We start from the raw sequence: 26,228 nt of genomic DNA, 5'->3' as shown, positions 1-26,228 counted from the left end.
AAATTATATTTATTTTATAATATAACTATCTATAAGTTGTATAGAAAATATTGATATAAGCTATAGTATACAAATGTCAGGGTACATTTGAGAAATCAGGTAGTTCTATACTTCAAGATAAATCAACTTGACCTTAAGAGATTACATAAGTACGTTTTTTTGGAAGTAATGAAATTGAATTATACATTGATAATTAGTAACTTGATTACCCCCTGCAGAAGGTGCTGTATATTTTTGTATCAGATAGGAGTTTAATAAACGCTTTCAACGTTTATCCACCGATTATTCCATTGTAATTAATATATAGCTATGTTCAAGTAGGGAAAGATCATTGTTAATATGTGAAGTGTAATTTAGGGGTGAATGATAAGCAAGGGTCCACCAGGAAACTTCTGAAGGAGGCGGGGGCAACCAATGGAAACGGCAGGACCTCTAAAACGGAACGGAATCGAGGGAGCAGGACCTCCGCCAGGTGCCGGGCAAGGGTGCAGTCGCAGGAGCAATCGAACCGGAGGCGGAACGGAGGATAGGATAGGATCTACGCACGACACGAGCAAGTAGTCGTGGCGATTTGTGGCTGTCGGACGGACGACAGACGAGCTGTCGATCATGCCAGTTGTAGTCCGGAATTTTTCTACTTCACACACGACCCGATCCCATCATAGTCAGACACACACATTTTTTTGTATTTGATTCGAATCTTTTACTTTGTAAAATCGTAACCGAGGCGTGACAGGCGGCGGCAGCATCCACTCCCGCGCTCCGCTCTAAGTCGATTCCACACATCCGTATTTCCCTCCAATTAATCTGTGCAAATTGAAACGCGCGTGGTCCGCGAGTGAAACATTAAATTTTCAAGTCGCGGCAGCTGAACCGAAAGGCCAGTCGGTACATTAACAAAAGCCCAGAGGACAACCAGAGCCGATAAACAAAAACAGCAACCACGTAAATTGTCAACAAATTCCCAGGACTATAGCAGGAGCTGAGAGTGGGCGGCCGAGCACCGAAGGAGAGAAGATCTGGAGCTCGGCAGAACTCCGCTTCGGAACGGGATCAGCCAGAGAGGATTGTGTCGTGTGGCAGTTGTGTTCCGCGTTTCGTTAGTGTTCCATGTTCGAGGTCCTGAACTGCCTCTCGGCGCACTTTGAGGACAGCTCACCACATTGACTGCAGGTTAGTTCGAGGAGGGAGGTGTGCCCACACATTTGGGTGTTCTAACCGAAGCCCCGATCCCCTGCAGTTCTGGTTACATCTTGTGGTTCGCGTTGCGTTGGAATTGTATATATTTTTTATTTTTATTGTGCGAATTGCCAGTTGACTTGAAAGCCCCACATATCCGGCGCCTCCCAGTGAGAGCCCCCTCCCACGGATCTGCGTTCCTCTACGGGTAAGTGACGTGCTCCACTTCAAAACTTTGTGCCAAATTCAATCGCTCCATTGCTGGCGTAGTTTGGGGATACACCAGCCAACATAGAGCTGCTTTGCAGAGTTCACTTACTTTTGCCAAGTATATAAGGATTACTCTCACATGTATACATATATTTATCAAAAGGTACGGTTGAAAATCTTTATTTACCCGTACCAAAAAAGAAATTCGTATTTTGTAAATTACATACAACACATCTTCCAGGCAGGTATACCTAGTTATTCGCTCTAGTTAACTTTATAACAGGGTTGCATTTCAAGGCGCGCGACCCATCAACTAAGTAGCATACTTTTCAGCGCATATAACATCCTTTTGAGCTCAAATTTCAAGAGGCATTGTTGTGGGATCAGGATTTCAGAGGGTATATCACTTCGCTGAGCAAGTATCACATCATATTTGTGGTACAAGATAGCTAGTGTTGGCTCGCTTCGTGTTGGCCTGTGTGGCCCTTTGCCATATGAGTGTGCTTGTGCCTATTTATTTGTTAAACAAATTCATTTGCCAGGTTCTTTGTGATTTTGGCTCAGCCAGATTGCATGCCATGTGTTTCCATTTGATTGTTTTGCGGCGTTTCCTGCAGCAACAATAATAAAAGCAACCAAAACTGAAGTAGGCGAAGTAACAGCAGTAGTAATACAGCGAACACCCCATGCTTCGCCTTATTTATTTAATATTTTATTGTTAAAAGCAGTGGCCTTTCAAACAGATATATGAATTGAGATTGAGAGATAGTAGATCATCATTTAATTAGTACATTTACTAGCCCGGAGAGTCGCTAAAAATGTCTTATAAAAGGCATGTCTAAATTTTGTTACCCCTTACAATCGATGAATCTATGAACAATTATTACAAAAACCGTAGATTTATAGTACCAGGTGACCAGCCGTAATATGTAGTTACAGTACTGATGTTTCGTTAACAAGATAAGATCAATTATGAAGCCATATAGACAAATGTTTCGGCTTGGTTAGCTCTGGCGAGGTCCCACTGTCACATGACGTTGCCCTGGGCACTTGAGGGTCCACCGTAGGCTTTGCCAGGCCATCCCATTGGGGCTCTCGTTTTCGCTTTCGCCTTCTGCCCGATCGATCTAACAATAATTCGGTTTCAATCAGGTCCGTCTCGCGATTTATTTATTCGTTTGCTGTTTTTTCTCGCTTTTATTTGTGCTCCCGTTATGGCCGTTGTTCCGTTTCCGGTGCATTTGCATGCAGAGAGAAAAAACAGTGATCCTTTCTAGCAAAAGAAGTCCATTTGATTGATCCCAGTACCCCATCAATGTTGATTTTTAATTGAAGATGAAACAAATTGGTTTTTTAAATTCTGGTGAAATAATATTTGTAATCAAGTCGCTAAATATTTTTAAAAAAACTTGCTTTAAAATTTCTAACTTACCAGGTTTTACTAATTTTCGCAAAAAAAAAAAGAAAAAATTTCGGAAAAGGTTTAGTTTTTAGAATCTGCCGAAAAATAATTGCGATCAATCATCTGGCTTGTTAGCTGCCGGAAACTTTGCGTCTTTTAGATTCAGATCTCTTACAATCCTAAAGATATCTTCCTATAAAAATTCAAATTTATCGAATTTTCAAACTATATTTATGGGCAATATCTCCCCACCACATTTTTTCGTCTGTGGAGTTTGGCATTACTTTTGTTGCCGTTTAATTTTATTTTACATACTTCATGCCGTTTGCATATGGGAGCGAGCACGCGAGGACGAGGGCCCCAGATGCTCCAGTTGGAGCCGCAAAACCACTCGGGCGCCACTGCCACAGCCACGCGCAACAACAGCAGCCGCAGTGGAGGTGGATGTGCACGTGGCTGTGGATGCCAGCTAGTTGTAACCGCAGATCTCCATCTCAACATCCCGCAGGGAAGCTGCCGCGTGGTGGACCCGTCGAGTGCTTGCCCTGCAGGGTGGAGTGCTCCGAAAGGTCGCCAGTCCGGGAAGCTGGTGGTGCGGCGTCACTTCGAAGCTGGCGAAGAAGAAGCTCCAGCATCCCGGCGAGCAGGAGGTTCGCAAGGACAGGGCCCAAAACCGGGACAAAGACAGGCACAGGGACAAGGACAGGGACAAGGACAAGGTCAAGGAGCGGGAGAAGGAGAAGGAACAGCCAATGGCCCACCAACACAACGTTCCCGCTCACGAGCGTCGCATCCATGAGCTGGACCAAAATGTGGAGCGCATCTTCGATGTCCGAAAGGTGAGACCGTATTCTGGTCAGAAAGAAGTCATGTCCAAGCACGTTCAATCATGCACATTTTGTGTTGAAAATACATTTAAAATGTTGTTGAATCATTTAACCAAAGATGTAGGCTTTGCATTGATTGGTTAAGGAGAAATTAGTAATAGTTCTGTAAAAAGAGTTTCGTTTTTGTATCCAGACTTAAGAAAAGTTCAATTTAGTACTAATCCACGCTCTACATTAGCAGGGCATTCATTTTAAAAGTGTGGTGGATTTCCAAGGTCTCATATCTTAATCGAAGTAAAACAATATGTATTTTTTAGCGCCTGGGTAAAGGTGCCTATGGCATCGTTTGGAAGGCCACCGATAAGCGAAACAAGGACACCGTGGCCCTGAAGAAGATATTTGATGCATTCCGGGATGAAACCGATGCCCAGCGCACCTACCGCGAGGTGATATTCCTGCGAGCCTTTCGCCACCATCCCAACATTATTCGCCTGATGGACGTCTTCAAGTAGGTGGTCCCGGAAACCCTTTGAAATATATATAAATACTCCCTACACTCCCGCAGAGCTGGCAACAACTTGGACTTTTACCTGGTGTTCGAGTTCATGGAGAGCGACCTGCACAACGTGATCAAGAAGGGCGACGTCCTCAAGGACATTCACAAGCGGTTCGTCATGTACCAGCTGATCAATGCCATCAAGTACATGCACTCGGGCAACGTCATCCACAGGGACCTGAAGCCCAGTAACATACTGATAGACAGTAAATGCAGGTACTTGCTGGGCGGTAGCCACTCTCGGTCACCTGGTCAACCGTACATCTGTTCCGTATGTCTTTTCCCAGACTCAAAGTGGCTGATTTTGGTCTGGCCCGCACGCTTTCCACCAAGCGCAAGGCCGAGTTCGATGACATGGACCACCAGGGCATGCTGACGGACTACGTGGCCACCCGATGGTATCGCGCCCCCGAAATTCTAGTGGCCAGTCGAAAGTGAGTACTCTACAGGGTCAACAACAGTTTTATTCCCCATCGAAGGTAAATATCTTAAAAATCCGTTAACTCAATTTTGATCTGCGGATCCATACTTCTCCTATGATAACCCCATGACCGGAATGGTATACTATAAGAAAAGTATTCCTAAATAGGGTGTGGTTTTAGAATACAAAACTGAGAAATACCTTTAATTTGTTCTGTTGTGATCGTCGGACCTTTTATGAGGCGTAGCCCGTAAAATATAAAAGTAGTAGAAAATAAAAGAAGTTAAATAATGAAATATTACTATCTTAAAACATTCTTTTAGCTATACCAAAGGCATTGATATGTGGGGTCTGGGCTGCATTCTGGGCGAGATGATAAGGCAGAAGCCCCTATTCCAAGGCACCAGCACTGTCAATCAGGTGAGGACTTCGGCGAGCGAAGTGCCGCCGATGTTTGTTTCACTGCACTCGGATCCACAGATCTTGAAATAATCAAACTCGTAGATTGAGAAAATCGTGCTGGCCCTGCCGGACGTGACCCAGCGGGACATCGAGTCGATCGGAGCCAGCTTCGGCACCGCCCTACTGAGCAAGAAGATCCACCGCGACCGCCGCCACTCGCTGGACGAGATGCTGAGGAACTGCTGCGACGACGCCATCTCGCTGGTGAAGGCCCTCCTGGTCCTGAATCCCCACGGCCGGCTGACGGCCAAGGCGGCCATCCAGCACCCGTACGTGAGTCGCTTCCGGACCGCCTCCGCGGACATGGAGCTGCGCGTGGACATCCATCCGCCGCTGAAGGACGACGTTCGCTACGGGGTGGACCAGTACCGGAACAGCCTGTACGACATGGTGGGCCGGGAGTCGCGGGGCAGTGCCCGGACGATCAGCAACGCCACGCCGTCCAGCAACCGGGAGACCTCCACGAAGCCCCAGCGAGTGGCTTCGCGGACCAGGTGAGTTCCCCGGGGATCTTGGGTTGGGATCTTTGCTGGTTGGGGGCCGTCGTTCGGGGAGGGCTGGTGGAGCTTCTCTAGCTGCTCGTCCCCTCTTCCAGGTACCGCCGTCCCTAGCATAGGCGAGCCACCTCCACGGCCACCATCACCCACTCCCACACCACCACCACGTTCGATCTCCGGCCGCAGGGCACCTCCAAGGAGCGTGAGGACTCCACGGAGTCAGCGGAGAAGGAAAAGCGCCCGTTGCAGGAGCGACTGCATCGCTCGAGGCACCGACAGCCGCATCCTAAACGCCTCAATCCGGGCCAGAGCCAATAGAACACCAGGCTAAATAGGAGTAGTAATCCTTAGCTAGAAGACCGAAGGACCACTATATCGTTTGTAGAACAAGTCTAGATGCTTGGGTCACAGTTCCCGTTTTATTTGTTGTATGGTAGCAGTATATTTAGATCAAAAGCTTAGTGTTACGTATGTACTGCTAGAAAGTTTAATATTAACGATTTCTGTATATAAATTATAACAATTGTCCTACAGAAATCACATAGCAAATATTAATCTGGACCTGTCTAAACTTATACTAGATTATAATTATTCTAGGTTAAGGAGGAAAAGGGGTGTAAGCAATACTTTAAATATTACCTAATTTAAGCTCCTATTTAAAGTAAGGTACATAAGATTAGAGGCTATAGATGCACTGCTTCCAGCTTCAGTACGATGCCATCCCTACTAATCTCCAAGCATTCGTCGGCAGAAACTTTCACCCCCTCGGGGAATCGTTTTTAAATTAACAGTATTAACATAAGCGACGACGCTGGCATTTGTCGAATATTTTATAAGTTTCATAAAAATTTACCACGTCATCGAATAATTTAGTCAGTTTTTATAATTCCCAATTAGTTCTAGCTCCAAATTCATGACCTAGGTGCTATTACCTCTTTCCATTTTTCAAAATTAATAATGCTTGCAGTACCAATGACGTGGTCATTTCCTAAATTTCAACAAACTTTGTAGGTAACGTGGCCATTTGTAAATTTAATTAAAATTAAAGATCTTAGTAGGTGCTCTAATTCCCAATTAGTTCTAGCTTTGAATTCATGACCTTGCCGATATGTCAGTTGACCGGAAGTTTCCGGAAGTGAACGTGTGTGTGTGTTAGTTTTTGTCTGGTGACAACGGAATATGTGGGGATGTCATCGAAATGGAACTGGAACCGGACTCCAGGATGCAGTGCACCTGGAACCTGTCCAGGTATGTACCTTGACTAAGAACCGTATTAGATAAGCTCCCTATGAACTACATGGATATAATCAAAATGTTTGTAATATCACCCTTAAACGATCTTGTGATTCCAAGTTCCTTAGAATAGGTATTAAGGTAGACCACATTTTAGTTCCCTAGAGAAGGCACACTACACCCAACCGAACCCAACCCAACCGTAGACCCTGTTTTGAGTTACCACCTCCCCGGCGGGAGAATCACCTGTGTCCCACTCATCCCCCTTCCTCCCCCAGGACGTTGAGTGCCAACCAGCCGAGCCAGGCGGACAGGACGATGGAGCTGCATCAGCCGGAGACGAACACCCTGACCCGCAGGATCGTCCAGCAGACGAAGCCGTTCCAGCCGGTGGCCCCATCCTCCTGCTCGTCCCTGCCCAAGCCGCGTCCCCCCTCCAAGGATGGCATCCGAACAGAGCCGCCGGCCGCCCAGGCTCCCTCGTCTACACCTGCTATGTCCACAGCAGCTCTGTCGTTGGCCGAGCGGCACCTGGCCAAGTGTCGGCAGAACAGGATGGTGTTTCAGCGGGAACTGGCCGCCGTGGCGGCCACCGTGCCGCGCAAGAAGCCCACAGCATGGCAGACGCAGGTCCAGGCCCAGGGCAAGTTTCGTGCCGAGGCAAAGGCCCACATGGATGCCCTGCTCCAGGCCCAGATGCCCAACAGCACCACCACCACTCCCACCGACGGTTCCCCGGCGAAGAGTGTCCGGGAGGGGCAGGAGTCGACGCCCCCGCAGAGGAATCGGACGCTGCGATCCAATCTGGGCAAGGAGGTCAAGGCCAGGGAGAAGGCCCTCAAGACGGAGTTCGCCAGGAAGGAGAAGGCGGCCACACCGCAGGAGCAAATGGAGCGCCGCCGGCTGGAGATCCAGGAGGAGAAGCTGCGGGTGCTCGAGATGCAGCGGCGGCAGCGGGAGCGCAAGAATCTACAGCGGCGACGCGTGGCCGAGAACCTCCGGCTGATGGCCGAGGAGCGCGAGCAGCTCGAGGAGATGGCCGAGCAGGAGGCGACGGCCAAGGCCTTTAGCGACATTGCCCGCAAGGTAGAGAAGCTCACCCGGAAGAAGAAGAGGAACAAGAACCAGGACAAGGACTGGGAGGGCGGCGAATCTATGCCGGCGGAGCGGGAGGGGGCGGACAAAACGGACATATTCTACGCGGGCGTGGGCGTCTGTTATCGCCAGAGGATCAACCACCTCGAGGCCGAGATGGCCAAGTGCAAGGAGCAGCTGGTGAATTTCGTCCAGAACCACCAGGATCTGCTCAACCACAATAACCTGCGCTACCACTTCAAGAAACTGCAGCCCCGCAAGGACTCGGAGCCGGAGGAGGAGGAGGATGGCAAGCCGCTGCCGGAGGGCAGTGGGGATCCCGGCTCCCAGTCCTTCGAGCGCTTCCGCCGCGAGCAGCAAAAGCAGCGGCAGCGCCAGCTCCAAGAGTTCCTGGCCCGCGACGACACCAACGAGTTCGACATCCCCGACCTGGCCAATGTGTACCGGGCCAGTTGCTATCTTCCCTTCAACCAACAGGCGGCGGACAGCGGCTCCTCCTCGCCGGACAGCGGGAGGCGCGAGTCCGGGTCGGAGCTGTCCCAGGAGCGGAACGAACCGCACCACACGCAGCACGCCAACTACTTTTCCAAGTACACCCAGCTGGAGGAGGCGCGGCGGAGGCAGAGGGACCAGCCGGTGCACCCGGAGCGCAACGAGAAGACCCGCCAGCTGGAGGAGCGCCTGGAGGAGCACCGGCTGCGGCAGGAGCAGCTGAAGGCCCAGCTGAAGGCCTGCAGGAAGCAGCACGAGGCCCTAGGCCTCCACCACAAGGTGCACCACCACCAGGCCACCAGTGGTCCCCGCTACGATCCCATGCGGCTGCGCGAGAGCGACATCCAGGAGGCGAATTTCTCTCAAGTAGTCAGCGGAACTGTCCTTGGCTAATTGTCGCAGTCTTGACGCAATATATACGCACGTGCATAAGTCAATCCGCGTAATCTTCTGGGGATTTGGTTAGGGGTCCCTTGACATAGCGTTAGGTTCATACTTGAGAACAGTTTTGAAGTTAGTATGGCCCATGCCTAGTATATTATTCCCTGTGAAGAATGTTTTATATTTTCTTCACAGGAGGTATCAGGAGGTAGATCCTCACATATCCTTTAATCTTTTTTATCCTTCAATGGAGGGTCAAATAGCGTCCATCCAACATCTAATGCCTTCCCATTGCCTCATGTTACAAAGATGTATGCATTTCCGAAGATTCGCCCCCAATGGTAAGCAAACTAGGTGGTTCGATTGATCTAGCAAGAAGTTGATTGATTTATTATTAAGCTTAGGATAGACGCACATTAAGACTCGCACACACATTAACGGCAACAAATATTACTGCGTTCTGATGTATGTTGTATATAGGTCTCTATCGCTATAGCAAATTGAACACAATAAAGCTCTATATAGGACTTCCTGTATATAGATCAAAGACACGTGACTTTTAAAAAGTTTTGGAATCCTTTCCTTACCCTCTTGACGCGGAGTTTACAACATAGATTAGCTTTGGATACAAACAATATGGGATGAGTGACGGCCAGGGGCGCCTCACTTTGTGGTTGGTACAGCTAGATCTTAGAGTTACCGTAGAGTTTATGATTCGAGCATCGGGAGTGAAGTATGTGGGTCTTACAAGACAGTTCCCAGTTCCCGGAGAACCTGCGCGGGAGCCTTTCCTCGAGCCCGTACTTAGGTCGAAGTGTAAGAGTGGGATTTTATAAATACATGCACTTAGGGCTACAGAGATTAGTCAAAGATTTGCCTACCTGTTGATCGATGCGCGATCGTCTGTATATAATTCAGTTTTGGTTTCTTTTCGTTTCGTGTGTGTTGATCTGCTCCCCACTCCCCGAATTGGAAGACCCCAACGATTGTTTTGCATTAAGTTATCCGATCAGCGGCACATTATCTACGGGTTGGGATGCTATGGTGTCAACTCCAAATTGCTGAGCAAAGCAATGGCAAAGAGAACAGGGCCAACTAGTGGCTAATAGTTTTGTAAAGTGGCATATTTCTACAAATTTGGCAATACCATGGATAATAGTGATTTCAGCTAGCACTAGCAATAATAGGCAGTTTAGCTACAACATTTAGAAGACAGATCGTTTCCGAACTAAAAGATTAAGTACTTATAGCTTGCATGGAAATCCAAAGGAGAATACTTCGTTTTCGAATACAAAAATGTGGATTATAATGAGATGTTCTCGGAGCAGTGTTTAGAGGTAACCATTCAACTAAATTTCACAATTCGATCCTTAATTTTACCGACAGATAATACAGAGCACTGAAGCGAAATCAATGAGAAGCTATTCTGCTTCTGGAACACATTCAAAGCCACATTTGATAGTAGACCTATTAAATAAATGCAGTTTAGGGTGATTATTTGGTAGCTTTTTGGAAGTTGTGCCATAGCAGATCCCGGGACTCGTTCTGGGCTTAGGTTTTCCGCTTCTGGTCGATCTGCTGCTGCGGCAGCTCCTCCTGCAGCTGGAGGATGTGCTCCAGCGGCTGCGGCCGTCCATCCTTGTCGATCAGCGCCGGCTTGACTATCCCGCCCTGACGCAGCTGCTCGATGAGATTGACCAGCTGCAGGGCCTCGTACTCCTTCTGCTCCTCACTTATATCGTCCAGGTGCGACCTGCTGCGCGGCTCCACGCAGCCCAGCACGGGATTGATGCCCTGCTGCTGCTGTTTGTACTCTTCGGTGTCGCTGTCCTCGCTATCGGAGGAGTAGTCGGCGCCCTCCACCCGCCGGCAGTCGAGTATGCCCCGCTTGGCGAACAGTCCGGCCGCATTGCCATATCCGGTGTACTTGATCATCCGTCCCACGTCCTCCTTGCACAGCACGAACAGCAGCTCGGCGGACAGATCGCGCAGAATCATGGCGGGCAGTGTGAGGAAGCGGCACAGATGGTTGCGCAGCTCCTCGCCAATCTCCGGTCGCTGGCTCACGTCCCGCAGCGGCGGCAGGATCTCCTGGCGTAGATAGTGACGCATCACCCGGTCGCTGCGGGCGCACTTCACCAGCACAGTTAGCACCGGCGAGAGCAGCTCGTGCGAGCTGGCCTCGGCTTCCTGCTGGGCCAGGGATTGCCGCAGATAGCGGAGCAGAATGTCCAGACAGTGAACATTGCGCTTCTCGAAGCACTGGGAGCAACACTGGAGCGGCTTGGCCCGGGCTCCCGCCTCTAAATCCTTTTCCTTAGCCTTCTCGTTAACCTTGTCCTGCTCCCTCTCCTTGAGGGACTCCACTTCGGCGTTGGAGCAGCGCAGGGTGAGTTCGGTGAGGCAGCTGCCCGAGATGTTAGTCAGCAGATTGATGGCGTGTGTGACCACGGCCCGGTCCTTGTCCGTGGCCATGTCTCCGAAGCGCAGGAGCAGCTCGCGCAGCACTCCCGTCAAATGCAAGCTCTGGATCTCGTACTCGTTGGGACTCTTGTCCGGGGCACTGGTCACGTTGAACATCACCTTGAGCAGCTCGCAGATAATGTTCAGCTGCTCCTCGCCGGCGACCTCCTCGCCCAGCTTGTCGTCCAGCCACTTGGTCATGTAGGTGAGCCCGTTGAGATCGATCTGGAGGCGTGACCGAGCCGCCGGCTCCAGGGCGGTGAGCAGGAAGAGCAGCTTCATGTCGTAGTACTCCAGGGCGCAGGGATGCCGCATGGAGGAGGCCACCCGCTTGAGGATCGCGTCCAGGCAGTGCTGTCGCATGCACTGGCGCCGGCAGTCGGAGCTCTGGTAGACCAGGTTGCACAGGCACTTCAGTGCCTCGGCTATCACCTCCGACTGCGCCTGGCTGGGCTCGTCCAGTTGACTGGGCGGCTCCTCGCGCTCCTGCTGCTTCAGCTCGTCAGGGGTGGCCGGCAGCTTGAGTGAGCCCGCATCGATCCTGGCCAGCCGCAGCAGCGTGTTCACCTCCTGTTCGATGTAGTTCGTCTGCAGGCTAAACTCGTCGCGAGTGAGAATCCTCACCGTGTTCAGGCACTGCGTGTGCAGGTGAGCCAGCCGCTGGTCCTCCAGGATGCCGAAGATGGCCAGCCACAGCTCGTGCCACAGGTTGTCCGTGCGGAAGCTGTCGAAGACCAGCAGGTCCGCGTTCTGCGTACGAAAGTTGCCAAAGGGAGGGGTCCCAGGGGTCTTAATCATCGGGTTTCTCTGCGGGATTACTCACCTTCGTGTTGAACTCGCCCAGGATGGCGGCGATGTGTTCCGCGTCCTTGGCCTCCAGACGTTTCAGGTGATCCGCTTCCATGTCGCCAGCGATGGCCGTACGTTGAGGGTGCCTTTTAAGTCCTTTGGGTTAATTAAATTAATTTTTTAATTTCCTCCAGTGTGACCCCGTCGCCACCGTTGAAATATACCATGCGGCGTTGCCGGACTGCTCGACTATCGGAGGTTACACAAGTATCGGTTGAGCGCGATACCTTTTTGAAATGTTTAAATGCACAAAAATAATGCTTTTATTTTAACATAATTCAATGACCTTGCAAAAATAAGTAAATAATTTCAACGGCAGCAATTCAGATACTAAAAATTGACGGGAAATATGAATAAAATCAGGCTTTGCGCAAATGGCCGAGTTTTTGCTGTATCACTTTCGTTGAAAACATCGTCATAAAACAATTGTTTTTTGACTCTTGAAATACCTATACTTTTTCGAAGTGCTGATATCTTTTATCTTTTTTTTCGATGTGAAAACAAACAAATCGGACTACTCTTTTGGGTACCCTTTTGGGTATTAGAAATATTGGTTTAAAACCATACCCAATGAAAACTGTCTAAACAGAAAAACCACACAATTTTCGAAGTTAAACCTGCATTTGCTGGGAAATATCTGTTTTATTTTCGCTTTTATTACAAAAAATACATATCCAGTGTAAACATTATGCAGTGTAAGTTTAGTGTAAAAATATATATATGTGTAAATATAAAATAATACGTAATATTTGGATTCTTTTATTTTTTTACGTTTTCTTGTGTTTCTTGTAGCTTGGCTTAATGTTTATAGTTTACGTTATTAGTTTGTTTTGCTTGTCTGTTGTCTTGTCTGTCTTGCATTTACATGTTATAGTAGTCGACAAACTCGACAGATCTGGGACGCCTATTATAGCAGATTGGATCCAATCTCACTGGCTTCCACTTCTTCTTTTTCTTTATTTTAAATGCAATCGAAGGGAAAGGGAAAGAAAGAAATAAAACATAAAAAACAATTAGAAATAGATGCTCGATGTACGCACAAACACACATCTAGATTTACTAGGAATATCGGTACAAAATGACGATGCAGGTCGAAATTGATTCATTCCATGGAATACAGCGTATTTACTAACTAAAACTAAGCAATTGCAGCTGTCTTTTTGATTGTTTTCGTTTTTTGATGGTCTGCACACTTCACATGCAAAATGAGCAATTTTGTTGGAAATTTGGCTTGGCGCAGTCTTATCTAGGATATTACGAATTATGTTGTATGGAATGGAGTGTGGGCCCATCACCGGTGCGAGCGAGATGGCATGCGGCGTGTGAAGCGTACGTCACCATGGGGGTGAGCGGGATGGAGACTGCCCAGACTCTGGAGGATCGGGTGAAATATGTGGTTTAATTACAACTAGGGGTCGATTTTAGATTGGAAGCCTCGCAGCATGCACTTCTTAGAACCTATGAGATTTCTCCGGGTCTTTGTTATCATTATCATACGGTTTTAGTTTACTTAGTCCTAGATAGCAGCCGAAAAGTGGGGGTTTACAGGGAGTACAGGGAGTGCTGGGCGTGTGGGAAGTTGGTGAATACTGGGTGTATGCCATACCACAGGGAATCATGACAGAACACAGACGAGAGCGAGGCGAGGCGAGGCGAGGCGAGGGTGAGCTGCGTTTCAAGAACTTTCCGGGTTAGGGAACACGAGCAACAACCACGAGCAGCTCACGGCAACAGTAACAACAACTACTATAAACTGGGTGCAGTGTTTTCGCTAAGTGCATCGCTTTCAGGCCTTCAGGAGGTGCAGCTACTCAAAAAACTACCTTTCTAAACCTAGGATGGTTTTCAATGGAAATGTAGGAAATACTTGTGCTCTTTAAATTACTATGGATAATGTACATATATATGTATGCTGACTACCCAAAAGAAGTAATAACATTGCATAATTTTGGCAATTATTTTTGCAAAAATGGAATGACAATTGAAGTTTAAAATGTAAGAGAGATGTACAGTGCATTTGGATCTGCATATATAAGTAAACTAATAATTTATGGAATGGTACACCACAAAACTAAACCAAAACAGAATACTACATATCATTAGGTAAAGGCATCATATCTTTTAGCCAGAAATATCTAGTTAACTCAAGCCTGAGCTAGTAAAGTGAAAGTTTGGCTGGTTGTTAAATGCAATAGTTCCCAAAAAGCTGCCTGTTAACCCGGAGATTTGGCCCACATCCGTAAACCGAACCCACTAGCGATGCATTCAACGAGCCTACACTGCAACCGAAAGTGGAGTGGGTTTAGACTAAACTGTAGCACTGGGCGGCGGCTGCTGGGCCGCCGGTGGTATGACATTGGGAATGGCCACCACACAGGCGCCGGCCCTGGCGAAACCCATGGGCGCCAGTTCGTTCCATCCGTTGCGCACCGGGTCGTACTCCTCCACGCTCTTCAGCGCATGGTTGCCATCGTAGCCGCCGACGACGATGAGGCGGTCGCCCAGCAGGGCACAGCCAATCGCATCCCGGCCCAAGGCCAGTGAGCAGATCTGTGGGATGACAAAGATCATAAGGATCAGAACCGAGTAGATGGAATCCCTGATCCCAGCCCAGCTCACCAGTGTCCAGGTATCGGTGGCTGGATCGTAGCGCTCCACTGTCTCCGTGCGGCAGACCATCGGATTGCTAGCTGGACAGTCGTGGCCACCCAGGGCATAGAGGAAGCCATTGGCCACTGTCACCTGGATGTTAAAGGAGTTTCTACAAAAGATCACTAGGGATATGCAGTGATACTCACACCCACGCCGCCGCGTCGTCTGTTCATCGGCGCCAGGAGGCTCCACTTGTTGGTGTGCGGATCGTAGCACTCGATGGAGCGATGACAGACGGAGCCATCCCGTCCGCCCACCGCATACAGGCGACCGCCCAGGACAGCCACGCCGGCGGTGGATCGCATCGAGGACATGGGCGCCACGTAGCTCCAAGTGCGGGCAAAGGGGTCCCATCTGGAAGGGGTTCAACATTCACTCTTGCATGGTTACTTAACTCCTGATCTCTCTCTCACCTCTCCACGGTGTTCAGGTAGCTCCATCCGTCGTGACCACCCACCGCATAGAGTGGTCCCTCCAGCAGCGCCACGCCCAGTCCATGGCGGGGCGTGGCCATGGCATTGAGCGGCGCCCAGGCCATCGTATTCAGGTCCAAACTCTCCACGGTGTTTAGGGTCTTCAGGCCGTCGCGACCGCCCACGAGGATCAGCTTGTCCTCCATGACGGCGGCACCGAACTGCAAGCGCCGCCCGGTCATGTGCTTCCACGGTGTCCACTTATCCAAGCGCGGGCAGTAGCTCTCGATGCTGATGGCGCCCTTGTGGGCGTCCATTCCGCCGACGGCCAGCAGGCGGCCCACTGTGGATTTGCGTGGCGTGGTCCGCTCGGTGGCGATCCGGGATCTGCGCTCGGGCATCAGGTGCCACTTGAAGGCCTCCATCACCAGCTGCTGGCACTCGTTGGCGTTGCACACGTTCTCCACGTGATCCATGATGAAGGCGGGCTGCAGGAGGGGCAGTCGCACCAGGGCCAACAGCTCGGGGATGTGCTGCTCACGGGCAGCGGAATCGTGGCGCACCCACGACATCAGACTGTGGAAGACATCCTGCTCGGAGGGCACGTTGAGATCGTCGCTGCACAGCAGCTTGCCCAGTTGATCGGCGTTCAGCTGGAAGAACTCCTGGTTCTGGCACACCTGCATGAAGTACTGGCAGGTGTAAGCCTGCGCCAGGCGCAGCAGCGTGGTGCAGCTCTGCTGCTCCGCGAAGAAGGCGAACCCCAGGCAGTTGGATGGGTGGAGCTGGCGGGCCAGGAAGTTGCAGCAGGCGGTGACCACGGCAGTCAGCTGCAGCAGGCAGGCGGTGGCCAGCAGCGTCTCCACTGTGTCCTCGCGCATCTCGATGAAGCCGGTGTAGCAGTACTGCACCAACAGGTGCAGTGCATCCCCGTGGACCTCGCCGAGGGTCACCTCCTGCTCCTTGGTCTCGCGCAGCGATCCCGTGAACATGGCCGAGAAGTAGGCGCTCGACGCCGATAGCACCAGGCGGTGGGCAGGAACCCTGAAAGGAATGAATTTAATAGATATTTATCATTGACTACATGCATTTTGGAATGGTCTTCTGGTTTTCTGGTCATTTTTTATTAAGTAGTAAATAACCGTGGGTAGTTGGGAAATGCGGATCTAGGCATTTTGTCAAAATCTGACTGCAGGTAAAACGATTTTTCACAGAATATGCGAACTTCTAAATCAGTAAAGAAAATATTAATTTCAAGTGTACATCAAAATAAAATGTTATGATCCTCTGACATTCTTTAGTCTGAATTTGTCCCACTCTTATTAGTTCACCACTTCGAGTGATCACTGTGGCACTATTGTTGCTGCCGAAACTGTAGGACTGCGGGTTCTTTTCCCTTTGTTTACCATGGCACAGATCGACAGGTTTTCACGATCCAAAACCGGTTGAGTGCAGCGAGCGGGTGAAGAAATCAAATAGAGCTGCAACTGCACTCGGATCGCAAATCGGTATATCTATATCTTGCGTGCTCTCTGTCTTCGTCTTTGTTTCCTTAGACTTGGGACGGATAAATTCCCCTGTTGCGTTGCATTGCCATTGTTCGGGAAGAAAAAAGCATATTAAAATGGGGATGGGGGCCCCTCTCTGGAGCTCGGAGCTCGGAGTCGTGATCGGGATCTCTGCTGCTCTCTCTCTTTCTGCACTGCTGCGGCAAGGTTCACGCCACAGCAAAGGTCAAATGAAAATATCATCTTAAATTTTGTCTTCTTATTCGCTTTTACTAAAGGTATCTCTAAATTGAAGTCTTAAGTTTTAGTTTTAATATTACGAAAAACTATAAGCGTTGCTGGTTTCGCCAGTTCAATAAACCTTCAAATTAGTTTATCCACTGCTTTTTACTACGATATTTATGATAAACAAATAAGTCTGCTTATCGGCATATCTTTCGATAAGCAAAACAAATTGCAAATGACTGTGTCATAAACAATAATGTAATTAAAAGCCAGCCAATAACAAACGCTGTCTGGTAAATAAAACATTACAAGTTCAAGTCAATGTTGCGATAAAACATCAATCTGAAATATATTTCCACAACTAGTGGAATATTTTTTGTTTGCTTCTTTAAATTGTGTAGTGTAAATAATAATAATATTCAAGGAGTTAGCTGGAAAGGGTATCGCTTTTACAAACATATGATACCATCCGTAAGGTGATGTAAATGGGGTATCTGATATTTTGAACCAAGATAAACTCCTTTTAATATAAACATTTGTGCAAATAGTAGGTTTTTAAACATTCCCTTTAAGGCCAGCTGTATTTGTCGTGGCTCCACGGGTGCTATTGCTTTGACCGCTGCTGCATTTCCTGGATGCGGGCCTGCGCAGCGCTAATGACTTGCCCACCACTGTGCGCCGTGTGAGTGCGTGTGAGTGCTTACTGTTGAAATTGCGTTGGGACAGCGCAGCCAAGAGAGCAGACAAAGAACTTAAGCGAAGGTCAGCTGGGGATAGCAATGGGGTAAGGAGGAAGCGGGAGAGAATTGCTAATGAACTTTCCAATTTGAAATGCCATATTCCATTCCTTTGTCTCCGTGGAAGGGCGAAGGGAATGGGCAATGGGGAAACGGAGTTCCACTTCCACGATCCCTACCCCTGGCTCTCCTGCGATGCCAGCCCAGACGGAGGGCCACAGGGTAATACCACTTATCAAGATCGCCCGCACTCACCTCTTGCCATCGATCCCCGCGATGAGGACCACATCGCAGAGCTGCTGGCTATCCACGTAGAGCTGCATCCGCTTGAGGATGTTGTCCGCATGGTCGCGGCAGCGGAAGAACTCGTCCTGGCTGCCCGCCGAGTTCAGGCTGCCCAGGCTGTAGTCCCGCGAGAGCGACTCCAGCGTGTTGTCCGCCAGCATCGAGATGTGGCCGGATGTGGAGGCCGTCGAGTCTCGGCTGGGGCTCTCCTTCTGGTTCACCGCCGACATGGTTTTGCTTGCTCCTTTCCAGTCCAGCGATTTGTTGCCTTCTCAGCGAGACGTCTGCATCGGAGCACTGGCTGGAAGCTACTGGCTGGCGGATCGCGGACCGTGGACCGGTGGCCCAGTGGAAGGGGTTGGCGTTGGAAGGCGCGGAGTGGGGGCCCAACGGTAATTTGCAACAAAGAACGCCGAGTCTTGTTGCAGTGCCTCTCTCTGTCTGCCCGTGTGTGTGCTTGTGCTGGTGCTGGCTCTGGTGATGGTGTCGCCTCCGCTCCGCGCTCGCTCTTTTAATGGTCTCAATTGGCCGGGAATTGAATTGCGTGCTGGATCTGTAACTGTAAATCGCTTATCAAGCTGCCTACTGCGCGTGTGTGTGTGTTTAGTTAAGTGTTTATATACAAAATGCTCAGCTGTTGTGCTCCACTCTGGTCACACTGAGTGTGACCGTGCTGCCGCTCACGAACATATACTTAAGCACACTGGAAAATACTATCGGTATTTTATTTTAAAGGGGAATTCCCAAAGTAAATATTTCTTAAAATAGTTTAAATTTCTTGAAGCTCGAGAAATGTTTTAAATACAGATGCTAAAACTAAAGATAACATTTTAAAACACAGAAACGCATTGAAAATTACTATTTCATCACATTTACAAAGTACTTTTAGTATTCACCAAAAACATAATTCTAAGGTTGCTATAAATACGAAGCTCTAAAGCAAAAGCTGAAGCGGGCTTGGCGTTTTTCGAATGTTTTTCTTTCTTTGTTTCAATATTAGGCCACATAAATATTTCCAAAAACTAAGCAAATACTGGAAAACATCCAATTTGTGAAACCTTCCTAAAGCATGCAACTACCAAAATCTATAAATACAAAAATCGATGCATGCTTTTTTTGACTAAAATCTTTAGAAAACCCAAACGTATTTAAATAATTTTGTGATCAGGAACATCTGTGCATTATAACCTCCCCAACCATATCGAAAGAATCGCCCGCCTTACATGGTATGACTTCGATTTCTTTATTTTCGTTTTAATAATAATAATAGTTCAGTTGTTTTGCCCGGCGTCAACGGGACGTTGAACAAAGAGCAAATGCGGATATGGGAGGGGGAAGATCGGGGCCGGAATACAGCTGCAGCTGTATCTGAATCTGCATCTAGTTCGGCGACGTATTCCGCTTTGGCGTCGACGGCGGCAGATCCATTGTCTTGCACACCCAGCCGGATATATCCACCTCCTCCACTTCCGCCTTGCGAATCCACGGGTGACTCTGCAAAAGAGCAGGAGGAAAAGCTTATGTATATTTACAGAAATTGCGACGTGCTGCTGGCGATGAGTGATTTTACCAGTAGGGTCTTGAGATCGGCCCGCTCGTCGGGCTGCTTCTTCAGGCAGATGTCCACAAAGTCCTTGAACTCTGTGGAAAAGATCTTGTGTTCCAGCTTAGGCGGCGGTTCGTTCACAATGTAGTCCAGCAGCTCGAAGATGGCCATTGCCCTCGGCTCGTCCGTCGGCTGGCCGCCCTCCTCCGCGTTGTCCGCGAATATCGACTCCAGGGTGGCGGTGTTCGGCGGCGGGATGGGGTACATGCCGATCGCCATCTCCACCAGCGACAGGCCCAGCGACCAGATGTCCGACTGTACCGAGTAGTGAGTGCCCTGCAGTCGCTCCGGCTGAAACAAAGGAGCCATAAGCAAGTAAGTCATATAAATGTCTTATAGTTTGATATGTTTTACATCCATGTATATACAACTGGGTGCTTTGTTCTTAATGCACATGCAGTCCATTCCCTGACGCATTTTTAGAAGATTCTCCCTCGAATCCCATAAAATCTCATGTTTTATTGACACATGATCAATAACTACCTCTAGCATAGGTCGCATTGTACTTTAGGAACCCCTTATATCTTCTCATAAGCTTGTCGACCACTTACCGACATATAGCTGCGGGTGCCCACAAAGGAATTGGCCATCGAGTCGATCAGTTGACCAGAGACGCCGAAATCACAGATCTTGATCTCGCCGCTGCTGTTGACGAGTATATTGCTCGGCTTCACGTCCCGGTGGATGATGGCATGCTTGTCGCGCAGGTAGCTGAGCCCCTTGAGCACCGCCAGAGTGATCCGGCCGAGAATTGACTCCGGTATTCGACCAGCCCGCTTGAGGATGAGATCCAGCGAACCGCCGTCCATGTACTCCATGCAGATGCTGATCTCTCCGTCGCTGTAGAAGGCGCCGTAGAACCCAACGATGTGCGGGAAGTTGCATTCGTGCAGGACCTTCAGTTCGCGCAGGATCTGTTTCTTGATCGCCGGCTTCACCTCCAGGTGGATCAGTTTCCTGGCCATGATCAGGTGTGTGTGCGTGTGGCGCACCTTCATCACCACGCCGCCGTTTCCGGATCCCAGTTCGCCCAGCTTCTCCAGGTCCTCGTCCGACAGCTCGCCGATCTTCTCCTTCTGGCTGAGGAACACCTTGATCCGCTTGCGTTCCGTGTCGTCCATCTTCAAGCCCTCCAGCGTCTCCGTCAGCGCATCGATGCTCGTCTTCGGCTTCCCCAGCAAACTGTGTGTGCTTTAATTTAACCTCTTAATGAATTTTTGCGAACCAAAACGAAAATGTATAATGTGCAGGCATTGGGAGGGGACTCAAAAGTGGGGGATGGGATGAGGGAGGGGCTTTACTTCTCTAGTAATATGAGGACTGACTAAAACCGTGCCTTTTGAACCGATCGTATCGTAACCATAAAAAATCATTGCCTACATTCCGGTGCTGAGTACGAACCACTTTTCAAACTTGCGCATTTTTTTATCTATTTCATTCATATCCCTATAATCATACCAGAGATATTTTGGTTTTAAAAGTTGCTTGGTTTTCCTAAGGCTCATAAGGTTTTGATTTTTTTTGTCTAAATGATACCACTTATCTTCTTTTTAATTTAAATTAAGTTTATTGGGTGACCTGATTGCAACCATTAGACAATAGTCCATAGATATAGCTTTTCCCCATTTTTACTACTTATTTTTAATGCAATATTCAGAGACTTGATTAAAATGAGATGTTAATTAAAGAAATTAATAAATGTCAGTTTTCTCCGGAGTATTACGCATATAATCCCTTCCTTTTTATAGATGGCTCGCTTAGCACCTATTCTTGTGCCCTTCACTGTCTGCGCTGTGTAGGTGAGTGTGTGCGTCATGTCCCAGAGCTACCACACACACCAGCAAGCTCAAAGAGAGCTTTCTCTCGCTGCGCCCCTTCTTCTTCGTCCTCGGCGGCTTGTATTTCCTCGAGCCAATCAATTGCCCGTTATTAATTAGCCACCTGACACAGACTCTTTCCTGGGGGATAACAGTACTCCCAAGTGATAAACAAAAACGGGAATGGTGGGAGGTAGGAGGCAGGAGAGGCGGGAGGGGGCTACATGGGCGGCCAAAAAACCAGTAATCTACAAGGGGATGTAACAGTAATATGTATCATATTTACTCTGTGCCCGAGGGGGTTTTGAACGGCGGCGTCGGCGCCACTGTGGCCGCGGCAACAGTTGCCTCCGTATTTACCGGCGGCAGCACCAGGTTCAGCTTGTTCTTCGACATTACGCTAGATAGTCGCAGGAGCCGTCGTGCCAGCCGATAAGTTATAGATCACAACAATAACAAAAACAATATAAAATAAGAAAACACGGTTTTTGGAGCTGTCCAAGAGAAACAACAACAACAACAACAACGAAGCGCACGACGACGAACAGCGGCGTCCGCAGAGGGGATGTAGGGGGCGAGGGGCGTCGGCGAGGGGGGTTGAGGCGGAGGCCCAGAGCAAAAGTTCCGTGTTCGTTCCAGCCGCTTGTGAATTTGCACTGTTTTGCCCCGGGTTTTTGCACACTCGATATGGAGTTAGTTTCTAACACCAATAACAAACGAGAAGTCTGTATAAGTTTTGCAAAAACTGCGGCTGCAAAAAATTTGCCGACTTCTTGGTTTTTTTTACTTTTGCAGATGCTAGCGGTGGAGCAACAGCGAAGCCATCGATGGGCGTGAGGAAATCGGTAATATCGATATTTCTTAGGGTGTAATCGATGTTTTTTTTGGTTACCGATGGAAATTGCTCGTTTTGGGGATTTAAGGTTCCCTGTTTAATAAAAACTAACATTTGGGGAATAAAACAAATATTTTAAATTAAAGAAAAATAAAAAAAAAATTAACAAAACTTAAGCAAAGAAATAATATCTGAAGAACTAAAAGCCTACAGTTTTAATGATCTCTGTTTACAAGTAGTGTATGTATGAGCAGTTTAACTTATTTTTAGCATTATAAAAACACTTAATGTTTATAAGATAAATGTGAATAAATTATTAGTAATGTATTGTTATTAATAAACTTTTGGGAAATATATGCAAAAAAAAAAAGAAAAAAAACAAGTTTATTTTACAACGTTTTGCTTACGCTCCCGAATTCCTTAGTCTTGATCCATTACAAATATTAAATTATAAATGGATTTCCCTTCGCGGTTGGTATTTTCGAGCCGCGCGTGGACGGTCATACACTGCCACCAGCACCCCCACAACCCCACAACAGTGAACCAGAACAAAACAATAACATTTCCGTTTGCCATCCACTTTATCTGGCCAAAATGAGGTTTCAGCGCCAGTGCATCGTCATCAACAGGCGGTCGGCATTTGTCCTGATCATGATCTTCGTGCTGACGGGGATCAGAAACAGCGAGACGGCCAGCGGGGGCAACCAGATGGACTTGTCGGACGCGAAGGGAGATCACAAGGACAACAGCAATGCGAGCAATGGCAATGGGAATGCAAATGAGAACGAGGTGTATGTGCCACCGGTGGTGTCCAGCGGGGCGGCCAAAAACGGCGGAAACGGAGGCGGAGGAGGGGGAGGGGGAGCATCGGGCGGCCTCCTGGACAACATAACCGCCTACAGCAGCAGCGCCGGCACCAGCAGCAACGGGAACAGCAACAACAACATGCTCTGCCCGTACGACAAGGACACGCCCTGCGATCGCCTGCAGTTCCCTTGCATCCGGTGCAACTACAACCACGGCTGCCTCTACGGCCGGGACGTGAACGTCACCTGCGAGGTGATTAACAACGTGCAGTGCCAGGGCGAGCGAAGCTTCCAGCGGCAGATGAACTGCCGCTACTGCTACCAAACAGAGCTGTGGCAACAGAGCTGCGGCCAGCGCTCCAGCTGCAACTCGGCGTCGGACAAGCCCTTCCGCACCAACTGCACCGTGCACCAGGACGTGCTCTGCCTGGGCAATCGATCCTTCACCCGCAACCTGCGCTGCAACTGGACACAGGGCTATCGCTGGAGCACTGCCCTGCTGATCAGCCTCACCTTGGGCGGCTTTGGCGCCGATCGATTCTATTTGGGGCACTGGCAGGAGGGGATTGGAAAGCTGTTCAGCTTCGGAGGGCTCGGCGTGTGGACCATCATCGATGTCTTGCTCATCTCCATGCATTACCTCGGGCCAGCGGATGGCTCACTTTACATATAAGTTGGGGTACAGGGACTGGGGTTTAAAAACGTTGGAAAGACTAGGCCAAAAGCATAGGCCATGAGCTAAATGGTTCCATTATCATGTACATAAATACGAGAGCATATTTAACCATTGTATACTTTAAGACTGTACATACAAAATTAGAAACTATACTCCTTAAATATATTTTTTTCGATTTTCTTAACTAGCACACTGGCAAATATACTTTATATTATTCTTTGATCGTACCAATAAAAAAATAACTTAACTTATCGTCATCTCTTTCATTTTCCTGAAAGATCATAAGTCTACGAGAAATCTTAAATATGTGTTGGTGGTTCTTTTAAGTCAACAGATTTATTGTTTCATTTCTCTTGGCAGTTTTTAAAATTATATTCCTTCACAAACATTTTCTTCTATCATTAAGTGTACTACTGCTATTGCTCTGCGCTTCTTTGCTTATTTTTAAGATTCAGATTGTTTCCTGAAACCGTACAGCTGGTAGATTCTACAACTGGACTCACCAACGGATGCCTCAATCCATGGCGGCCGCCTGCACTTCATCATCGCCCTCATCGAACTTGATGTGCTTGGCCAGCAGCTTGGAGACCTTCTCGCGACCGCGCTTCTGCTGAACACGCACCTTTTTCGACAGTTTCGCCTCGCGATCCTGCTCGATTTTGCGCCAATAGAGTGTCTCCTGCTGGCCGGATAGCACCTTTAGCTGCCTCTCTGCACAACTGACTTGGCGCACCAGTTCCTCCGCGGCAGAAGGAGTGGCCACACGCAGCTGGGCCACCACATCCCCCTCCTTGATATCCACATATTTAATATCTGGATACTGGCGCATGTCAGCCTTAAACTCTTTCACATTGGTGCAGGGCTCAAGGAGAGAGCACTCAACAATCAGTCCGGGCTCGTATTTAAAGAGGGGCGTGCGTTCATGCGAAGGCTCTTCGGATTTCGTGGATTCCACGCCGCCGGCGCCGTAGAAGTTCATGTTCATCTTGTGAACAGCCTTGCGACGCTTGGCTGGCACTGGAACGGCATCTGCTGCAGCTTCGCCGCCGTCGCTTGGCACCTCGCCTCCGGTTTCCTCCTCTTTGGCCGCCTCGGGCAGCTGTGAGGGCTTGAGATGGTTCTGGTGGTGCGGCTGGTGATGATGGTGCTGCTGATTCTGGGGGTGATTTTCCCGCCACAGCTTGCTCTTCGCCTCGCTGACCAGGCGGCGCTGTAGATTCAAGTACTTGTTGCGCAGACTGCTCCAACTGGTCTTGGGCAGCACCTTGAGCTCCAGGGCACTGGGCTCAATGTTTGGCTTGTCCACAATCGCCTTCTTCTTTCGCTTGCGACGACGCTTCTTGGCCGCACCATCGCCCTCGGCTGGCTCTGTCTTTTCCTCCTGCTCGGAAGCCTCTGCCGTGGCCTCCGCATCCGTTTCGCTGCATGTTTCCTCCGCTGTGGAGGTCTCGTTGGCCTGGTCCTCCTCCAGTTTGACACGCTTTATATCTTGCCCTTCCTCGCGATCCTTGTCCCCAGCCTCCCTCTTAAGGTTTCGCTTGGGCGGCTCCACCGAGTCGGCCTCCTCCTGCGGTTGCTCCGCTTTCTGTTGCAGCTGCTGCTGCTGCTGGAATGAGCGCACGCTGGCCAGCTCGCCAGGATCGGTTTCCACGGACAAAACGCCCTGAACCTGGGCAAAAGCCTTCACTGCCTTCTCCACGGAGCCGCTCTTCTCAAATTCGATGAAGGCGAACTCCTTGATCCTCTTGGTACCCGGATAGTGGGGCAAGGAAACGTAGGCCACCGGTCCGTAGCGGCTGAACACCTCCTTCAGCCAATCGTGGGTGGCATTGGCGGGCAGGGCCTCTACGTACAGAGTTTTGCCATTAACATCCCGCTGATCCGGGAGCTTGGTCCTGCGCTTCACCTTTAGCTTGGTCTCGTCCAGCTCCAGGAGCTGGGAGTTGCTCAACGCCTTGGCTATCTGCTGCACATCCTGGGTGAGCGTCTTGATTTTGTTGAAGGTGAGGAAGATCTCCAATGGTACATCTAAAAAGGAAACCCAATGAATGTTGTGTTTGGGCTGTGGAAGCACCCTAGTTACTCTATACTCACATGGATCCTGCTCCACAAAGCGGCGCAGGAAACGATCCTTGCTCAAATTAGCGTCGCCAAAGTAGAACTCCATTTGGCCACGAATGGAGTTGAACAAGTGGCGCTTCCTCTTGCGGCCTCCATCCTTTTTGGCCGGCGTTGTGTCCTCCGTTGCCGGTTCCTTGGTCTTTTGCCCTTCGGGATCAGTGGATGCGGCCGGATCTGGTTTCTCCGCCGGGGTGGTGGGCTCCTGGCCCTCGCCCTTCTCTTTCTCAGTGCTTTTGGCAGCCATTTCAAGCCGGTAAAACACTAACTTAATTGCTGGAATTTACTACTTCAATTGGTTTTTGCTTTCTCAACCATCTGGCAACGCCGTGTAGCTGCAAATTCCAGAGTGGACAGGTATTTGAACTTTGCTTATCGATAGATGTAAATATCGGCTTTCATAATTTTTTTTTTTATTTTTTTTTTCCGAAAACTTTAGATTTTTATGAACTAACACGTTATATGTGTAAACTTGTAACTATT

At 49.1% G+C, this 26,228-nt stretch overlaps 6 protein-coding genes across 11 annotated transcripts; 2 read left to right on the top strand and 4 right to left on the bottom strand.

Annotated features, from left to right (window-relative positions):
- The first annotated feature begins 578 nt into the window (after nucleotides 1-578).
- LOC108023498 (extracellular signal-regulated kinase 7) lies at nucleotides 579-8,806 on the top strand. Of its 3 annotated transcripts, none has more exons than XM_050890490.1 (9): nucleotides 579-1,173; nucleotides 1,315-1,387; nucleotides 3,300-3,630; nucleotides 3,936-4,126; nucleotides 4,184-4,390; nucleotides 4,462-4,608; nucleotides 4,919-5,015; nucleotides 5,100-5,551; nucleotides 7,066-8,806. In XM_050890490.1, the coding sequence occupies exons 3-9, from the start codon at nucleotides 3,544-3,546 to the stop codon at nucleotides 8,765-8,767; spliced, it is 2,883 nt and encodes a 960-aa protein (XP_050746447.1). In that variant the 5' UTR covers nucleotides 579-1,173; nucleotides 1,315-1,387; nucleotides 3,300-3,543; the 3' UTR covers nucleotides 8,768-8,806. The 3 variants fall into 3 exon arrangements, with proteins under 3 accessions (XP_050746447.1, XP_016948521.1, XP_050746448.1); XM_017093032.3 differs by having other exon boundaries at nucleotides 1,241-1,387; XM_050890491.1 differs by lacking the exons at nucleotides 579-1,173; nucleotides 1,315-1,387; nucleotides 3,300-3,630; ... (3 more) ...; nucleotides 4,919-5,015; nucleotides 5,100-5,551 and adding an exon at nucleotides 6,496-6,802.
- A 307-nt stretch (nucleotides 8,807-9,113) lies between these two features.
- Nucleotides 9,114-12,233, bottom strand: LOC108023500 (synembryn). 2 transcript variants are annotated; one of them, XR_007765994.1, is made up of 3 exons: nucleotides 12,042-12,233; nucleotides 9,637-11,968; nucleotides 9,114-9,558 (listed from the first exon to the last, which is right to left on the bottom strand). XR_007765994.1 is itself a non-coding variant. In XM_017093035.3 (2 exons), exons 1-2 carry the CDS (start codon nucleotides 12,120-12,122, stop codon nucleotides 10,307-10,309), a joined length of 1,743 nt encoding a protein of 580 aa, XP_016948524.1. In that variant the 5' UTR covers nucleotides 12,123-12,233; the 3' UTR covers nucleotides 9,114-10,306. The 2 variants fall into 2 exon arrangements, 1 of the variants encoding a protein (XP_016948524.1); XM_017093035.3 differs by having other exon boundaries at nucleotides 9,114-11,968.
- Nucleotides 12,234-12,669: 436 nt separating this feature from the next.
- On the bottom strand, nucleotides 12,670-18,501 carry LOC108023597 (kelch-like protein 5). Of its 2 annotated transcripts, XM_017093203.3 has the most exons (6): nucleotides 17,858-18,501; nucleotides 15,133-16,176; nucleotides 14,866-15,073; nucleotides 14,687-14,809; nucleotides 14,381-14,617; nucleotides 12,670-13,021 (listed from the first exon to the last, which is right to left on the bottom strand). In XM_017093203.3, the coding sequence occupies exons 1-6, from the start codon at nucleotides 18,115-18,117 to the stop codon at nucleotides 12,929-12,931; spliced, it is 1,965 nt and encodes a 654-aa protein (XP_016948692.1). In that variant the 5' UTR covers nucleotides 18,118-18,501; the 3' UTR covers nucleotides 12,670-12,928. The 2 variants fall into 2 exon arrangements, with proteins under 2 accessions (XP_016948692.1, XP_016948693.1); XM_017093204.2 differs by having other exon boundaries at nucleotides 12,670-14,617.
- A 605-nt stretch (nucleotides 18,502-19,106) lies between these two features.
- Nucleotides 19,107-22,123, bottom strand: LOC108023709 (dual specificity mitogen-activated protein kinase kinase dSOR1). 2 transcript variants are annotated; one of them, XM_017093338.3, is made up of 4 exons: nucleotides 21,597-22,123; nucleotides 20,045-20,684; nucleotides 19,458-19,784; nucleotides 19,107-19,381 (listed from the first exon to the last, which is right to left on the bottom strand). In XM_017093338.3, the coding sequence occupies exons 1-4, from the start codon at nucleotides 21,704-21,706 to the stop codon at nucleotides 19,268-19,270; spliced, it is 1,191 nt and encodes a 396-aa protein (XP_016948827.1). In that variant the 5' UTR covers nucleotides 21,707-22,123; the 3' UTR covers nucleotides 19,107-19,267. The 2 variants fall into 2 exon arrangements, with proteins under 2 accessions (XP_016948827.1, XP_016948828.1); XM_017093339.3 differs by having other exon boundaries at nucleotides 20,045-20,675.
- Nucleotides 22,124-22,629: 506 nt separating this feature from the next.
- On the top strand, nucleotides 22,630-23,879 carry LOC108023664 (TM2 domain-containing protein almondex). The gene has a single exon (XM_017093285.3). It carries the CDS (start codon nucleotides 22,740-22,742, stop codon nucleotides 23,622-23,624), a length of 885 nt encoding a protein of 294 aa, XP_016948774.1. The 5' UTR covers nucleotides 22,630-22,739; the 3' UTR covers nucleotides 23,625-23,879.
- Nucleotides 23,880-23,941: 62 nt separating this feature from the next.
- Nucleotides 23,942-26,068, bottom strand: LOC108023663 (la-related protein 7). The gene is made up of 2 exons (XM_017093284.1): nucleotides 25,722-26,068; nucleotides 23,942-25,655 (listed from the first exon to the last, which is right to left on the bottom strand). The coding sequence occupies exons 1-2, from the start codon at nucleotides 25,990-25,992 to the stop codon at nucleotides 24,142-24,144; spliced, it is 1,785 nt and encodes a 594-aa protein (XP_016948773.1). The 5' UTR covers nucleotides 25,993-26,068; the 3' UTR covers nucleotides 23,942-24,141.
- Between the last annotated feature and the right edge of the window lie 160 nt (nucleotides 26,069-26,228).

The sequence above is a fragment of the Drosophila biarmipes genome, chromosome X, assembly GCF_025231255.1.
Source record: "Drosophila biarmipes strain raj3 chromosome X, RU_DBia_V1.1, whole genome shotgun sequence".
Taxonomy (NCBI): domain Eukaryota; kingdom Metazoa; phylum Arthropoda; class Insecta; order Diptera; family Drosophilidae; genus Drosophila; species Drosophila biarmipes.
This window is presented reverse-complemented; position numbering and strand designations above follow the sequence as displayed.

Coding starts and splice junctions, on each gene's coding strand:
- LOC108023498 (XM_050890490.1), top strand. CDS start 3,544: ATGGCCCACCAACACAACGTTCCCGCTCACGAGCGTCGCATCCATGAG. Junction 4,391..4,461: donor CTGATAGACAGTAAATGCAG/GTACTTGCTGGG, acceptor GTCTTTTCCCAG/ACTCAAAGTGGCTGATTTTG. Junction 5,552..7,065: donor CGAGTGGCTTCGCGGACCAG/GTGAGTTCCCCG, acceptor TTCCTCCCCCAG/GACGTTGAGTGCCAACCAGC.
- LOC108023597 (XM_017093203.3), bottom strand. CDS start 18,117: ATGTCGGCGGTGAACCAGAAGGAGAGCCCCAGCCGAGACTCGACGGCC. Junction 16,177..17,857: donor GCGGGGATCGATGGCAAGAG/GTGAGTGCGGGC, acceptor CATTCCTTTCAG/GGTTCCTGCCCACCGCCTGG. Junction 14,618..14,686: donor CCACCGATACCTGGACACTG/GTGAGCTGGGCT, acceptor GTCATCCCACAG/ATCTGCTCACTGGCCTTGGG.
- LOC108023664 (XM_017093285.3), top strand. CDS start 22,740: ATGAGGTTTCAGCGCCAGTGCATCGTCATCAACAGGCGGTCGGCATTT.
- LOC108023663 (XM_017093284.1), bottom strand. CDS start 25,992: ATGGCTGCCAAAAGCACTGAGAAAGAGAAGGGCGAGGGCCAGGAGCCC. Junction 25,656..25,721: donor CTTTGTGGAGCAGGATCCAT/GTGAGTATAGAG, acceptor TTTCCTTTTTAG/ATGTACCATTGGAGATCTTC.
- LOC108023709 (XM_017093338.3), bottom strand. CDS start 21,706: ATGTCGAAGAACAAGCTGAACCTGGTGCTGCCGCCGGTAAATACGGAG. Junction 19,785..20,044: donor GCACCCGCAGCTATATGTCG/GTAAGTGGTCGA, acceptor CCTTTGTTTCAG/CCGGAGCGACTGCAGGGCAC. Junction 19,382..19,457: donor CCGATCTCAAGACCCTACTG/GTAAAATCACTC, acceptor GCTCTTTTGCAG/AGTCACCCGTGGATTCGCAA.
- LOC108023500 (XM_017093035.3), bottom strand. CDS start 12,122: ATGGAAGCGGATCACCTGAAACGTCTGGAGGCCAAGGACGCGGAACAC. Junction 11,969..12,041: donor TGGGCGAGTTCAACACGAAG/GTGAGTAATCCC, acceptor TTTCGTACGCAG/AACGCGGACCTGCTGGTCTT.